This window comes from Myzus persicae, unplaced genomic scaffold (genome assembly GCF_001856785.1).
Source record: "Myzus persicae strain clone G006 unplaced genomic scaffold, MPER_G0061.0, whole genome shotgun sequence".
NCBI classification, from domain to species: domain Eukaryota; kingdom Metazoa; phylum Arthropoda; class Insecta; order Hemiptera; family Aphididae; genus Myzus; species Myzus persicae.
The window spans coordinates 91,409-110,080 of record NW_019103965.1 but is presented as its reverse complement, the minus strand read 5'-3'; the positions used below and the strand labels follow the sequence as shown (position 1 = coordinate 110,080).

Below are 18,672 nucleotides of genomic sequence, written 5' to 3'. Positions count from 1 at the left end.
ATATTTATATTATGCTCAGATACTTTTTTTATTCTATACAACTATTACAACTTGCATTATAATTTTTGGATATAAACAGATGCATGTACATTACTTGTATTTTAAGTTTATAAATTAGACCATATCTGTTTATTAATAAATATATAACTATTTTATATAATTTCTAATTTATTATTAAATGTTGGCATTTTGAAATAGTCCAAACTCCAAATTACCTGTATAAGTGGGTATAGGAAGATACTTCCAGGGCCAAATTTATGCACTGACTACATAGCCACATAAGCAGCAGCCTTGGGGCACTCAGGGGTCACATGCTTTCCTTTTCAGAGGGATAACTCCACTCCCACCCTCTCAGACTCTTAGGTAGCGCCCCATTACACCCACACGAAAGGATGAGTCCAGTGGCTGTAGTTCGGGATATTTCATCCTTATATCGTGACAAAATGATCCTTCTTACTGGCCACTGTCTACACTTTATGAAACTCGAATTAATTTTCTTTCGAAACCGTAATGATTTAATTTCTTAATCCAAGTAATTGAGTATTTAAGATGCGCATTGATGGCGGTTGACCGGTGGGTTTGCCAAATGGTCATTTACTTTGGTCGGCAACTTTTGAAAGTGACAAACTGGTCTGCTATAATAGCACTTTAAAATTAAAGTTATCACAATTTATACCTAATTACAACACGGGCCGTGACTATAATAGACGCTCAGGAAATTCGCGTTTGAACGGGAAAAAGTTTTGCGCTGTGTCGGTGCGAGATGGCAGAAGGGGGAAATATCGGTGTTCGGCCGCGGTCGGATGCGATCGCCTCGGCGCTCAATCGAACACGGGTCAAGGGACGCGGCGGCGGCCGACGTCTACCGCCACCGAGCTCGTTTGCGCGGCCTGTTGTGACTTGTGAGCGCGTGGCCGTCGTCCGGACCGTTCGACTGTTGGTGCAGTACATGTGTGTATTATATAGTAACAGCGTTCGTATACATAGTTAGGCGCCATCGCGAAATAAGGGTTTATTTCTCAGATTTTCTAGTCATTTTTGTGGTAGAAGTGCCAACAGCGAGTGCAGTTGTCCGGACAGGACGATATTTTCGGAAGCGCCTAGACCTGCCTAGCAACACCCGTTGTACACACCCTCCTCAAACATTTTCCCGAATTTCCAGCCGGGAGCGATTTTCCAGTTCACTTCCGTCGTATTCGTATTTTCCAATTGACATGGCCACCACATCCTCGGCCTCGTGGACGACATCTTCAACTAGTCAAAGTGAGTGCTATAGCTATTCTTACATTTTCGATGCCTATCAACTATTGAAAAGGTATATTTTTTGTAGGTTTAGTGTTTATACACTATACCATATTGTAGGTGTAGTATTAAACTTTTATGTAGATAATATATTATAATTTACATAGTATTATAATTTAATACTTATTATTCTTATCGATAATAATTTTGTGTAGTAGGTTGTGACGTATGTATAAATACCTTATAAATCCACATGTGTACATAGGTATTACTTACTTATCACTATAAATGCAAAAGTAGTAGCAAGATTTTCAAGAAAGAATTTGGAGTGTATCGGTACGTATCGGGTCAATTTTGAACGTTCAAGATGTTACACGTGCAATATACAAGCGATACGTACCGACCCGTATCGGACCCGCGACTCTGATACGAGGTGGTACGTAACTATTTCGTACCGATACGTATCGAATTTTTCTTCTTGAAAATCTTGTAACTCTGTCTATCTCTTATGTTTTCACGTTGAACGATGTAATTTGGTATGGACATAGCTTGAATCTTAAAATATAACAGAGATATTTTTTTTAAAAATTCAATCCCAAATAAGGTGAAACTAAATAACTACTCCAACGTGATTGATAGTCAACTGTAATAATATAAATTTTACATTTGATAAGGGTGCTGACTTTATATTGTGTGCATCATTTAAATAAATTTTTTTTATAAATTCGATCTCCCAGGTGTGGTAAAGTTAGTATGGGAAATCATTTTGTTATGGTCAAATTTATTTGAAGCTTGGTATTTATGGTCTTTGACATATAAAATCTAACTTGTATTTTGGCTTTTTTCAAAATTCCAACCCTGAATGAGTGACAAAGTTTTAGTTTTTACTGATAATTTTGGCTACGAATATTTAAAGTTGTATTTATTTATAAGTAAGCCTTAATAAGTTAAGTTAGCAACGATGTTTTTTTTTATTTTAGTTTTGTTAAATTGAGTAGTTGTTTGACATACAGCTGTTTCTTTGTTTCTATAACCTGCTATTTTATCATTTTTTTGAAGAGTTTTTAAATAGTTTTCACGGTTAATTAATTTACGATATGCATCGCAAAACTATGTCTGATTTAGTATATACCTCAGAAATGTCTTGGACTCCAATAAATAGTCCAATGAGTTGAAGTAGAAGGAAGAAACAGTTGGTATGTGTTGCTCTGATGGTAAAATGTCCCTTCTATCACTAGGTGAATCGCTAAGGTGATCCAGAGAAACCTCTATAGAAACCCTAATTCAGTACGAATGTAATAAATCAAAGCGATTTTTAAATAAACTTGGAAAATTTAATTGTTTCATGGTTTTAGATGACTTGATTTGAATATAGAAGTCACAATGACAGATTTTTTAGATACTTTTAGGTTAGACTTCACCGGATAATTATTATCAGTATAAGTGACAACATATTTACTTCGTGGAGGTAGTTCTTCCAAAAGAAGGTATTACCAAAAACGCTGTTTATAGAGCTGTGTTGAGTTAGATCTTGTAATCATAATTACTAATTAATAAAACATAAAAAATGTTAAGTTTTAAATTGTTCCAAACTAAGGTTTGACATGTAGAAAAGCAATTGACACATATTCATTATGTACATTGTACCTGTGCTAGTATGCTACTTACATTTATACATACATTATACATATTTACATCACTTGGTATATAGTGTATATATAATATACCCACCCATAATATTTAATAAAGTATGTCTAGCTCACTCTAACTAGTAAACCATCACTTATAATAATAATCTACTGATATTTAGCGATATCTATGCGAGCGAAACCGCGAATCAGTGAAACATACCTAATATAATATTTACGACGCATAACAATTAAAATATCAATGAAAATAGTTACGAATTTCAATTTCAATGTTCTATATTAGTCATTGTTAATAGAAATTGCATTATTTAATTTCAATCCTTATAATTGTGGCAGGTACAATTATTTGGGTTCTTACACTGTCAATATATAATCATTTGTGTTTAGAAATTTAGAATTATATATTTATATATAATATTTAGTTTAGTTTTCATATTTGACTATTGACTGTTTCTTTTTGGTTTATACGCTGCATGCGTAATATACGCAGGTTCCTATGACATAAAACTTTTAAAAACAAGGTGTCAGTTAATAAATTGCTCAGATTCTATTGTGAATCCCTACTGAAAACAGGGGAAGGAAAATATATAATGCAATAACTCGTTTCGTTATTTGTTATACGGACTGATAACTTGGCTACTGCTCCGATTATTAAATGTATTATAATTTATAATATTATACTTTTCTTCTGTCTCGATTAATGTACTGCCACTGGTGGCATGTGTACATACACATAATGGTATTCTATTGAAATGACGTTTAAAGAGAACGCAAGATATAGTTTATTAAATTATCATAATTTTCGTTATGATTCTAATTTATGACTTGGCTCAATGAAATAAATTATTAAATAATAACGATACATTTGGCGCATCAAATCTTCCTAATGTAACCGCACTAATATTTAAAAAAATATTACAGATTAAAATTTTATAAGCACTCACACTTTCGTCATAGTCCTTGCGTAGTTCTTTTTGGGGGAGAGTTTTCAGTTAACATGGCGATAAAGACAAAAATCTCGTAAACGGCTCCCGTTATTAAATAGCTGCATGATATCTTATATTAATTACATGATGTACCTAACCGTCCTAACCACACCTTCCATTTGGTTGGCGAAGGTTTTCTCGTCAATTCAAAAGATTGGAAAGCTAAAATACACCTATTTGTAAACGAAACTCTTTATTGTAATATAACGTTTTAAAAAATAATACATTTTATTTTACTTTTATTCAGTAATTTTATCATCAGTAAAATACAATAATATGCCATATATCTGACTTCTTTACTTTCTAAAGAATAAAAGACACCAAGCTCAATGGCTTATTAAGAAATAAGAATTGTTTTATTTTACACGGGTAGGCGCCTATCATGAATTTAAAGAAAATAAATAGCAAATCATTTTTCTCATTAATAGCAAAACGAAGTAGAATATATTTTTAAATAGGTACCATGATTTTAAACATATACCTACGGTAAGTATTTAATTTAGATGAAATATGATAGTTGTCTTTCTTCAATTTTCCTTAAAGCTGTAGTTTAATTTGGTATGTAAGGTTTAGGTAGGTACTAATAAAAAATTTAATAATTATATGGTTCTGTAGTATTCTTGTAAAACACGTATCTATTCTCTGCAACATTATAGAATCTATCGGTTCATTTACTATTGGCCTCGATTTTTAGATTTCAGACGGTACCTACGGTTAAACCTACCTACCTATCGGTCATATTATTGTTTGAGATATTATAGTAGGTACACGACTTCACCTATAGGTTATTATTTGATGGTGATTACCTCGTGGAAATGATTTATGAATAACACAACTTGTATATTCATTAAGTTAAATTATCTATTATCATGTGTAAATTATAATGAACAGCAGTTACTATTACATTATACTATATTATAATACAATTTTATTCACATTTATTAATATTTAATCGTTTACAATATTTATTGCTTACCTATCAATATCTTTATATAGGTAATATCATAATTAGGTTTTTTTTGCGAAACACCTACATCACTTAAAAACAAATTTGTGCTCTTAATAACTTAACATTTATTTTTTTAGTACCTAGTACAGTATAATATTATAAAAATGCATACTTAATGTATAATATATTTTTCGAGTATAATTTACCAAAATAAATCATCTAAATAAATATAAAATCCAAATACTTACTTATGGCTATTTCTCTAAAAGTACTAAAGTATGAACTTGACATTTTGAATAGTGGTTCCTCTAATGCTCTAGAATTAAGATGCGCATTATGAAGGGATTTTTAAAAAATCCTTATTTTAAAGATGGGCTGACACAAGAATTTCATTCTATATAATGTATAAAAGTCATTCAAAGCTAACAATCTACCTTTTCAATTTTTATATTCTTCATGTATTACATATTTAAATATATTTTTTTCGCTTGAGTAATTTCTTAATGCATAGGTAGGTTAGGTTTGGATTATGTACCTATATAATAGTATACTTTTCCGAATCGTATTTACTCCTGTTGGAGAACGGTTATTGGTGCTGTTCTATTTATATTGACACACCAATTGAGTGTATTATTAATTAATTGGTTAATAGTTTAATACATTAATATGTTGACAGTCATAGAACTTAGCCTACTAATTTTGTTACCACTCTCTATATTTAATGTAGTGACGTAATAAGATTAGGAATAAATATTATCATTACCGCTATTATTCATCACCGACGTCATTTATGAAATTGTAAAAAATACGGTACACGGACTTTTATTTATAAAGATATTTCTTAAACATTGATCGGTATAATTTAAAGGAAAGAATATAAAGTATAAACTGTGTTCGGGACGTCGGAAATTAAAGTCCCGAAGACCCATCGGCCGGAAATGTGGGATTTTATGACCTTCGTAATTTCCGATTCGGAATTGCCGGATTAAATTTTGTTTGTCTTGCATCGTATGTATATAATATTTATTGATCTCATATAGACAATAGTATTTTAATTAAAACCAAAACCAAATTTAAGAAAGAAACAAACCACTAAACTTGGAACAATGACGTATCTATATGACGTTTGAAATTCCAATTCGATGTACAATATAGACATACTGATACCTACATATTATAACATGTTCGTACACGAAATTAAATCCATCGTACAGTATACATTATACATAGTACCTACACGAGATTCTATTATCCAGTAATATATTACTGTCGTGCACGAGCACAGCTGCACCGACCGCTATAATACAACTGTTGTTAATGTGCAATTTACATTTTATACTGCATTCTGGAGTGCACATGATTTTATTCATTTATCGTGCGTGTAACAATGTGGATCATTGTTTCTGCAAGATGACCGGATACCACGAGTACTGGATACGTTTTATTTTTCTGATTTGGTTTCGATGACTAAACTAATGTTCCAGGATTTGTAGAATATATATTATTACACACATTATTACTTCATTCATTAATGTATAAGTAGTAGGTACCATATGGGTGGTAGGCAATAGCTATGCACTCATGCACGTGTCCATTTTCATTTTTCACCAGTGAGAACTTTACAATAAGGGACCGGGAACGCAGTATATGATACTTGTATATGATATACATTATACAATATCATCATCAGTGTATAAAATATTTAAGTACTTCGTGTCACTGTATGATTATGCATTTTTTTCTCGTTTATTACATTTGAGTGATTAAACATTAAAATAAAAATTCAATAGGTAGATATTTTTTAGATAGGTAGATCAGTTGTAAAATGTGAAGTATATATTCACTCCATTTTATAACTTTTCTATCGTTCTAATATTTTTTATTCTGAAATAATAATCAATATATATATATATATATATAAAAAAAAATAATCAATATATAATTTTACAAGTAACAGTTTAATCGTTATTATAAATAGAAATTTTCTAAGGGACTTTCAAAAGGGGTGGTTTTATTCAGTTCTTTGAATTCAATTTTTTGTTTGGGTAATAATAGGTATAACATTTAAATAAAAATATATTTATTTAATTTAATTATTATCCTTTAATAGTGGTTTAGGTAGTATATGTTTACGGAAATTGACTTCAGTCGTCAATACGACGATACTCTGTACATTATTATTTTTTAATAATTGTATCATTCTGAATTTTTAATTTTATAGTCATACTTGTATCTACAATCTACTATACGAGTCTATTCATTCCGTTGTGTAATGACAATTAAAACCTAATTAATTGATTTTACCTTGAAAAAATATTTCATATAGAAATAGGAAAAATTAATGATCGATAATAATTAATAAATAATAATTAATCGAATTACAATAATTAAATTTTCTTTGAAATCAGTCATCATATTTTATATACAATACCTATATAGGTACCCCATACATATTATATAATATGCTTAAAATCATGTAATACATGAATAGTATAATTAATATAATTTAAAATTGTTATATCATTTATTATCTGCCTCTTAATTTTTGGGTTTCATCATGTTGTCTCTATTCAGTAGTTAAATAAAATCAGCAGTCTAACATGGTGAAATACTAAAACCACGTTCACTCGCATAGGTAGCTAAAAAAAAACCGATTTCATTTGGAAAAAAACTAGGTACCTATACTGCTTTCGTTTTGCTGTTGTTGGACATCGCTTATATACAATTAAAAATGCGTCTAATATTAAAATGAGTTTGAATTATTTAGCTGAAACTCACGTTACACCGCTTTCGACGAAGTTTAGAATAATTACATAGGTTATATGTTTATATCAATACTACCTATCACCACAGAAATGTTATTCGAAGAATTTAAAATTGTCTATTAATACATATATAGTAATTATTTAGTATAATTCGAATTGCAAACCACTTCTCATAAAATTGAAAATTATATTGTGCAAAACTACGAATTGCCAATTGTTTCTAATGCAGCAGTTAGAAAATCATTGTAATTGATCTATAAAATTAAAAATAGGTACCAAAGTACACTACATACCTGTAATAATAATAATACTATATATGTTATAATGAAATAAAGGTACTTTTTTATTTATACATAAATGCCCATCTCGGTGATTAAAAATCGCTATGATGCCTCTAAAAAATATATTCGGTTATCATTCCTAAAAAAGTTAATTAAAATACGCTTAGGTTTAGTATGGCTATATAATGCAAACATTATCGATGTTGGCCATTTCGTTGCTGTTATTCCGTATACAAAAAATTGTAAATAGGTAGGTAGGTATATGATTTTTCTGCTATTCCGATGACATCGTCAAATAATAGCGTACAACAATTATTATAAACGTTACGAGTTGCGGGTTTTCACAGTTGCTTTCTAGTTTTTTACCTACTATTTTATAAAAGCGCTTTTTTATTAAGTCACTTCTTCGAGAAAAAATCGCGGACATGACGAATCGCCGAAAATGTGGTCCGTGCCGAATTGTCTCTTATACGTTATTATTTTATCTGCCGCTTCTGCAAAAACGTTATTTTACGGTTCCGTTTTTCATTGAACTTATCGTACCGATAAATATATATATATATATATATATATATACATATACTCGCATTATACTTTAGGTATATATCATGTATGTAGTACCTATATATACATCACACGGAACCACAATAAACAGCGGAGATGACAACAGGTGATCGTCGGAAGTCGGTCATCGCTATAGGTGGAAACCATTTGCAGCTATTTCGAAGCGCGGCAGTGCGGCACTGATGTATTTAATAGTTTAATGCTATATTCGTTGTACACGATGATGTACAGTGCGTAGTCTTTCGATTATTATAAATTGTTACGATAATGTGTAGACGGACACTCGATTCTCGGATAGCCTTTGTATGCATGACAGTTTGCACTCATCACGAGGACATAATATTATTGTCGAGACGGCGTGATTTGAACAACAACAATAATAATGCAAGCCCCTGGGTATTCAATGTTTGACAGCGAATCGCGATATTGTTGAATCCTGCGAGCACTTCTTTCGTCGTCTGAAAACCCGTGGAAATAATCCGCGTATATCACTGCTGCAGTGAATAATATGCTTGATATATATGTTTCTTTTCTTTTTTTACGTGACCTATATATTTTATACACTTTCCCGCGGATAATTTCTAAGCACTTTCTTTGCCGCATTTACCCTGACACCTGTGTATAGTTAAGATATTTAATAATAGGAATAATTTGATTGTTACACGTGTAAGTTATAATAAACATATTATCAATGATAGCTACCTACCTATGTACCTATACTATAACATTTTTGTAAAAATGTATTTACCGTTCTGACTGGATTGTAAAAAATGCAAATAAAAGTTAGTGTTGTCAAAGTGTTTAAAAATTTTCTACATCGTAAGACACTTTGAATCTCATTAGGATTAATACTTAAAAAAATTTTCGATTCAGAAAAATATGGATTTATTATTATTGTTCATTCCTTTCTTGCAAATATATTGTTGTTTTTATCTCTACGTGATTTCATAATGACGTAGCTTTGATTGTCTCCTTGTCGGTCGCACTGTCGCAGGCATGGTGTATGATATAATAGATATGGCACCGCTAAAAGCACTCTCTTCGATTCGAAATCCTCGTTTGATATTTTTTAAATCACATTTTCCTCGTATTCCTTACTCCATATAAGCTCGGCTATATCTATCAGGTCTTTGTGTTTTCCCATTACGTACTTTAACGTGTAAATCACATTGGCTAAATGACATATTAATTATTATAATTATATAATCTCATGGTTGAGATAACAACGTTATTACGTTGTATACAATTTAATTACAAATAAATCATAAATATACAATACAACTACTAACTATATAATAATATCTTGTCTTTAATAATTACCTATTATTGAAGTCGTATTTGACTAATTTATCTAATATTGTGCATCTTATATTATCTCTTTATTATACCACACCATACAGTATTTTAAAGAAGTTTACCCAAATTATCGAAACTACGGTTATAAACATTACTAAGGATTAATTGTATTACAAGCTACACTGCCGGCCATACGTCGTACTTTTAATAATGTTGATGATTTTTTTTTGTTATTTTTCCATATTGTGTATGATTTATAACGTATAAATCAACGTATTAACAACATTTTGTTGTGCGTTTTTCATCTTGATTTGAGATTTGTAATAATTTCTCGAATAGTTATCATTTAAATTTTATAATTTGTATTATTAAAACTACAGCCGAGATATTGGCAAAACATCTTTTCTGAAAATATTCAACTCAGTAATGTAATTTTATATTTAGAACATCTACTTGAATAAACAACGTTTCTGAAATGGTTAACAGCAGACCGCAGACCACAGGGGTGTTTATTTTTTCATACAATAATTTTGAACATTATTTTTGCTACTATTTTATAGGTAGTTAGTAGGTACCTGTATAAAATATAAATGTAGGTATAAATTAGGCAGCGATCACGCGATCAAAGTTTACTGGGCGTGCTGGTGGTAGTATCTTTTTAATTTTTCACGCACGTTATGACTTGATACTAATTTTTATAATATAATATATTATATACGCAATAATTAGAGTACATAAACTAAACTTACATACAGTTTTATTTGCGTATATTAAACCGTATGGTAATTAAATTAAACAGATATTATGCATTTATAGTTTAGGATTTTGTCGGGGGTAGTTGTATTAGACACACACGTTTTTGTGTAGTAGGAGTATTACACATACACATAACTTATTGGTGTTTTCGCAAGTGACATTTTAGTTTTTCACTTAAACTGAAGAAATATTTGAAGGTACGAGTATACTAGGTAGTCATCATGCAAAATAAAACATACCTATATTCCCGTACATTAAAATATTATTACATTATATTACATAGACACATTCAACATACATCTTATTATGCAGTCTTATACGTGCCTGGACTGTGTAACATATTAGACGGGCAGGCGGCGTTTTCGTTGCCAAGATTCAAATCGATTATGTTTTATAAGAGACGAAAAAAATATGAAATAGTGAAATAGTAGAATAGAAAACCATCATGTGGCTCGACATCTAATTTTGTTGTATGGTACAATACCGTAAACAGGGGTGCGCCAAGCGTGGTGCCCCCTCCCCCCTTGAAATACATTTTTTTTAAATGTTTGGCTATTTAAAATAGTTTAAATTGATAAATTAAAAGTATAATTACAGTATTAAGTACAACTTTAATACATTATTATCACCTCGTCCATAATTATACTTAATAGTTAACATTTTCGAATGCTGCCTTAAAATGTTAAAACAAAATTAAGTTGAGCTTAAATCAATTTTTGACTATGCCAGTAAAATTAAAGAAAAGGTATGTCTCCTGCAGCTCTACGAATAACGGGACCTCAAAAACAACAAATCTCATTATAATTTTCTTAAAAATAATTGTTGCACTTTTTTGCACGGGTTTTGTTTTTGTCAATGTCTAGATGACTTAATTTATTCTTTTAATGAAGGTTTAAATGATATTCAGATGTTATAACATCACTCTGCCTTGCTTGTTACTAAAGACATATGTTGACAATGTCAAGTCGAATTGTAATTTTTGTAAATACGATTAAACTGAAAGATGAAAGAACATGCCACTAGATCCACTGAATGCATTAATATGTTGCACTGGAGATATGTTTCCTAATGTTAAAACATAATTAACAGCATACACAATTGTATATGTGCCTTCTCTAGTCTAGCGTCTTAAAAACATTTTTGAAAAATTTTTTTAAAATCTATTGAAATCGATTAAAAGGCTTAGTACTACTTAAACATATCCGTAGGGTTTAAGGTAATTGAGAAAAATAATGAAAAAATATCGATTCATTTGCCGCTAAAAGTGAAACGCGTTTAGATTTCAAAATGTAATAAAAATTTATTCTGGCGCTAAGCTATTTATTTAATTTTCTCTAATAAACCAATTTCGAGTATTATTTTATGTTCAAAAATCAATTTATGTTACTGACTTAAACGAGTATTTTATGATTTTAAAAATTGGTAATGATGAGATAAGTGATCCCTCTCCCTAAAAAAAAAAAAAAATATTTGGCCACATTAGGTACACTATATGTGTAATACTGAATTTCCGCAATTGGGTCGTCCGATTGACAACTCAGGCTTTCAGTTTAACCATAAATATTATTATGCGTATTTGCAGTATCGATTGGACCGAGTGCGCATTTGTATAATATTATAATGGCATGTTTTTAATTATTATGTGTATACGGCCATGATGGCCGATGGGTGTCTGACGAACTTTTTTAGTTATGTTAATGTTATTATTGTGGTATCACGAAGTTACGCTTATTTCAGGTGTGGCAAGATATAAATAAATCATGTATCATATCATATAATTTTACTCACCCATGACCCGCCATTAAAATATGTAGGTTTCATTTTTTTCTCTAGTCCATTTCGTCAATATTAAATTGTTTAAGATCACGTTGATTACAAACGTATAAAATGAAGATTAATTAACTTCACAAAAAAAAACTTGTATTTACTTAAGCCCGATCGCACATATTATAGTCAAATTAAGTACCTTCACTTCGCCTAAAAGACCTCTAATAAATTACTATTTCCAATCTAATTAAATATTCGTAATAACTAAAACACAGGTACACTATAATAAATAAAATTAAAATACAAAAGTCTGAAACAACGTAGAAGACTATAATTGGACAGCAGAACAGAGTCCTGTCTACTAACTTCGGTTAGTGTACTGCCTAGTGGAGAAGTTATTTCACCTATAGTGGTTAATGACTATTATAATAGCCAATAGGGTTGAATTCCACTGAACTAACACGCACATGTAGGGGAATACATTTTGCAGTTGTTTAGTGTCCGTTCGGAGTAGTATAGATAATAATAAAATACTACATTTAGTTTTCCATCGTATACAATAATATAAAATGCCATAGTTTTAATGCATTAGTTTTTTTTCACTTTTTTCATTGATTATTTGTTTTTTTTTTTTTGCTAAGAAATGTACTGAAAAAGCACATCGGCATAACGCAACTAAAATACTATACGTTTCAACGCTATTTTTATTTTATATCTTTAGTATACGCCTTTAACGTACCCCATATTTAAGAAATTATTTGTTTTCACACTTCTGTACTATTTGTAATATTTTAGAAACTATTTTTTTTTTTAAATTTAAATTCTGAATGTGGAATGAACTATATGAAGCGAGGAATATTTTTTTAGTAATACAACGTCGTTTTTTTCAATAGTTTTATCTGAGGCCATGTTTTTGGGAAAATTAGGTTAGTTAATACTCGGAAGAGGTCATTTTTCGTGTTTCTTAAAGTGAATGTAAGAAAAACTCTTAGAAGCCTTAGAATTGTCAAAGCATTCGGTGTTGTTTTACTTGCTTAAACAAGTTCCACTTAGAAACGTTTTTTGAATGTGAGATGTATCATATTGCTTTCAAATTGAATATCACAATAATTAAAGCACCTGCGTCTGAAGAAGTGGCTGATGAGAGTGTCAACGTCAGTTTCTATATTTTTTTTATTTTATTTAAGTCATGTTATTACTTATTACTTATTTAAAAATAAATGCATCGACCATTACTTTTTTGAACTTAAAACGTAACCATAAATGAATAATAACAAAATGCATAATATATCTATATCTATACGTTATACATAAAAAACAAATAAATAACTATTACGAAATGTCCATATGAGGCTTTATTTTGTTTACAGTTCGTCGAATATTTTATTTACTTTTAACATTTCATTTAGGTACTTCGTATATGTTTTTTACAATTTGTGTGAAGTAAAATTTTTTTTTTATCATATAGCCATATGATATATTATGTGCAGTCCTATCAAGATATAATGCTAAATTGTGGGTAAAAAAAAACGCTTGCACAATTTACCTTTTGTATAAAATAGTATGAAAAAATCCCTGACTGATTGCTACCACCGTATTATGTGATATATTATAAATCACGATTACTATTTCTTGGTGCGTGGTACTTGTGGTCATCTGATCATTAGATATAAATCATCACAATAAAACACACTGTTTGAACAGAAATTATCATCGGTAGACTGGTATAGAGTTAAAATAAATGATAAAACAAAACAAAAAACAAATACGAGTATAATAGATCGTCGTGTGTCCGGCCTTGACACTGACTTCCCCCGCGCTCTCTCTCCAACACTGTACCCGTTGACACAATAATATTTTACTTGTTAACGTTCGTTACCTATTACGAATTAATTTTACACACGTTCACGCATATCGCTACTTTTTTACGCCTGCACTAATACAAAAAAAAACCAAAAGATTTTGGGGGCACGCGCATCCCTAAACGTCCTCCCCCGTCTATACGACCCATGTTCTAGTTATATCATTTTTGTGCTCTATGTTGTGCGAGAAAAAAATATATTTTCGTGACCTGCGCCGACCGGAAGTTTTGATTGTTCGTCGGCGTATATATTATACCGCACTATCGCTGCAGGGCGTTGACACGGTACCTACGCCGACAGGCCCGTTTATTGAGTTTGTTTTTCCCTTCTACAGGTACACCCACTTAACCCACAATATATATTATTATGCACTTACACGGCGGTGGCTGGATAAGGCAATCGAAGCGATGGGTCTATTGAAAGCTACACATGCTACGCTTGAGGCGCATTTTCCACAGTATTTGACCTGTCTCTTGTCGAAGCGTGAACCGATAACCGATGATTTACACTGACCACTGGATAGCGGTGTTTTTGTAAAGGTGTCGTTGTCTCTGTTCATGTGATGAGGATCTCCAACAGTCAAACACAATCGGTCGCATGAAACAGACCAGGCATAAGTCAGGTTAGGTGTATATGTATGACAATTTAAACGAATGTCGAATGGACCATTATTATATGATGCAATATATAATAGAATGTGGTGTAATAATATAGAACCTATATAATTTACTTTTTGTAATTTAATAATAATATGACGCGGGTATGCTTTATTCATTCACGACGCAATTTAGCGTGGAACGTTTGAATATTATCTATCAAAATAATTGTTTATGTAAACTCCTTTTTGCGTTTAAAAGCGAGACATACTGTTATCATAATATTATGCATTAATGCATTATAGATATGATAATTTTTTTTTTTAACTTATTAAAGCCTAAACAACTAAGGTTACAATTATATATTTTACTATTGGCTCATAATATTGTAATATATAACGTAATCATTATTTGGGCTTATTGCGGATGAAAGATGAAAAGATGATTAATACAATTTGTTGTTTTATAAAATTTTTAAGTATTTTTATCATTACTTATTAGTAATTTATATGCTCGCCAATTATGTGTAACTCTACTTTCAGGATTAACCCGCATTAACTTACAAATACTGAACAGGGTAGGTGTATATTTATTATGTGTAGCTATTATATAATATGATGGTGTATGCCTTAGTGGGTGCTTATTTATAAAAGTTTACGACCATACGAAGATATATTATATTATAAATTATAATATTATGTAACCAAATTATTATGAGGGTGTTGAATGGACAGAGTTGAAAAACGTCTTAATGTAACGATTTTAGTTTTTTGATTTATTTCGTGGTTTATCGTATATTATGTACTTACATCTTCCTTTAATGTTCTCACGATCCAAGTTGAAGTTGCAATGTGCTATTGAAAGTGTTGTTTTCTGCTATTGAACATGTATTTTTTTATTTATTACTCGTAGCCACGAAAAAAATACAATATATTATTATGGTCTATAAAGCTGGATATTTTATAGGTGAATAAAATACTTTTATGGGTATGATGTTGAACTAAACATTGAAAGAAATAATGTTTTTTTTAAACAAGAATTAATAATTATTGTTAATTATTATATATACGAATACATCTAAACTTCAATAATTTTGTTTGGTAGGTACAAAATGTGTTTCCAAGAGCATACTGCATACTTATTGGTAATATAATACGTATGGAAATTGTAATACAAATATATTTATAGTTAAGCTTAAGGAAATTGATTTAAATAAAAATCTCACAACATTTTCTGATTTATCAATTTGACTAAAAAATGCCATAAATTGTTTTTAATTTGTATTTCCATTTCAGTACAATTATAAGTTATATTATATATTTTTACATACCTATAAGGCATCTTCCAAATTTCGTGTAGCAAAAATGTTGGGGATTAGTTGGTTCTTACACAATCACCACCATTTTTGTATAAATATAATATATATATTAAATAACGGCGGCGGCGATTAATGATTAATGTAGTATAATTATCAATACATTTTCATAAGTAAAAATTTAAAAATTCTCAACTTCAAAATTTGACTTTAGATTATCTGCTTGAATGTGTTATATTTAGAGCTAAATAATTAGATAAAATTAGATTAAAAAAATGTGGTTTTTTCTTAGAATTCAGATATATTGGCTTGTGAGTAGACTACAGGAATAATATTTATGGGTTGTAGCTTATATTTAGTATGTATCAGATGTTTAATACTTAAATTGTTGTATCACACGAGTACCTATGTTTTTAACAAAAATCCACTAATATGAGCAGAAATGATATAAAATTGAAAAAGTCTTAAGAGTGCACATAGTTTTGAACGTCTGGAGGAGGGTGGGGGGGGGTATAGAGCATACTGCAGTAATGTGAGGTTACTATCAAACATTAACCGTGGATAACGAAAAACGAGATTGTCTTACGTGTCCGTATAATCGAGATAAAAGATACAGTAAAGGAGGTATATTTTACCCTGGGAAAATCAATGAGTATAAGTATTTGCTATTATAAGAAGTTGTAGTAAAAATAAAAAATAAATAAAATAGCCAATCACCAATTGGAATAAGTTAATTTTTCTTTGTTTACTACAAGAAACTTGATCGAAACGTATGGTCATCTGACATCTTGTCCGCAGTCTACCCGTACATTTTATAATCATAGGTACGTGATACGTATACTAATGTATTAACAGTAGATAATATTATTATTGTCTGGTTTGAAATTCGATCAGCAATATTTACTATTACATTGGCAAATGTCACGTGCATTAACAACGATTTAAAGACGAGTATGGTGTATATTGTTGCAGTTTACCACGGCGAGAGACTTAAAATAGAACTTTTAATCTCTAAGTTTTTTACGAAACGAAATTAATTGTTCTGCAACTGCACCTGCTTAAATACTGAAATTCCACTAGCTAGTAAAACAAATTTATAATAATATATTAATATTTGTAAACAGATAGCTTTCTACCAGGCCCGTAGTCACGGGGGGGGGGGGGTTTGCCCCCCCTAAAAAAATATTAGAAAGACTTTTAGGTAGGTATGTATTTTATTGCTTATAACATTTTCATCGGTAATAAAATAGATCAAAAAAGTATTTTTAGCCGTATTGTAGTATTTATTTCGGAAATTCCGGGCCATGATGACGATAATGACGTGTCACGACGACTGTTGGCAAATTCATTGCTATCGTTATATTAGCTCAATACTTTCCTATCAATTGACATTTTATTATAGAACACCTAAATATGGACTTAAGCATGGACCTATTATTAACGAACTTCAACAATCAGAAGAATAGAAAATTGAAGCTGTATTAATTAATATTAAAATGTTCAACATTTAACCACGTAACATCAGTGAACATTATGAATATTATAATTATCTATGTTAACTTTAATATAAGTTTTATTTTTATTATTTAGTATTATTCGTTTTGTAACTTTAAAATAAATGTTTCATTGTAAATTCCCAAAATATTCTATTATAAATATATATAAGATATTTAGATGGAAAATTATAGTTGTGTTAATATGAGAGATGTCAATCGTCAATGTAAATAAATTAAAAATTGCATTAATATTTAATACATTTATATTATATAAATAATAAAATTTGCCCCCCCCCCCAAAAATTAGCTTTGCCCCTCCTGAACATTTGGTCTGGCTACGGGCCTGCTTTCTACACCTGCAATATAGATAATAGATATAGGTAGGTAATGGGTAGGTATGTAGCAGGTGCATAAATGAAACATTCACGACAATAACAAGCTTATCACGCCAAGTCCTATATAATATAACACGCAATCAATTACGACTTCGATGGTAACAATTATCTATAATTGATAGTTAATTTTATTTTTTTATGGGGATTAGAACTTGAGCTGTAATCCGATTAATTTATTGAATATAGATTTTGTATAGATTATCCGTTTTATTGGAATTTAAAAGTTATTATTTTGTCCAAACAAATGGTTTAATATCATTATAAAAATTGTAAGTCAATAATAGAACCAATTTTTAAAGAATAACTTTTAAAGATTTCTTAAAAATAATATAACAACTTTTTATGAACGCCGAGGTGGTTGTGAAGGGAGTTACTGGTTTGCGCACAAACACCAAAAAGACAACTTGTTTGGGCTCAAAACTACCACTTGTTTGGGAACAGTTGAGCCGTAACCATACACATGGTTTGCGCACGGTTACCTTTTAGACTTTAATAGTTGAATACCTTGCATATTAATATTTGTTTATTTGTAAGTAAATTATTAAAGTACTTACATACATTTTCATTCCCCCTCAACAGACTTAGGACTGTCTATGAATGTATTTATAGGTGTGGTTAAAAATGCATGTTAATACTTGCTTCTTAATAATTGTTAATAAATAATATTTGATACTTGTTCAAGTTAAAAATGCATGTTAATTTTAATTGTAATATAAAATGATTGGTAAATAAACGTGTAGGATAATATACATG

At 30.2% G+C, this 18,672-nt stretch overlaps 1 protein-coding gene across 1 annotated transcript in view; it reads left to right on the top strand.

The window, feature by feature from the left end:
- The first annotated feature begins 865 nt into the window (after positions 1–865).
- LOC111036990 (kelch-like protein 17) overlaps positions 866–18,672 on the top strand; it is a 47,212-nt gene continuing 29,405 nt past the window's right edge. The window contains exon 1 of the mRNA XM_022319330.1: positions 866–1,263. Within this exon, the coding sequence (XP_022175022.1) occupies positions 1,215–1,263 (49 nt within the window). The 5' untranslated portion in view covers positions 866–1,214. The remainder of the gene's footprint in view (positions 1,264–18,672) is intronic.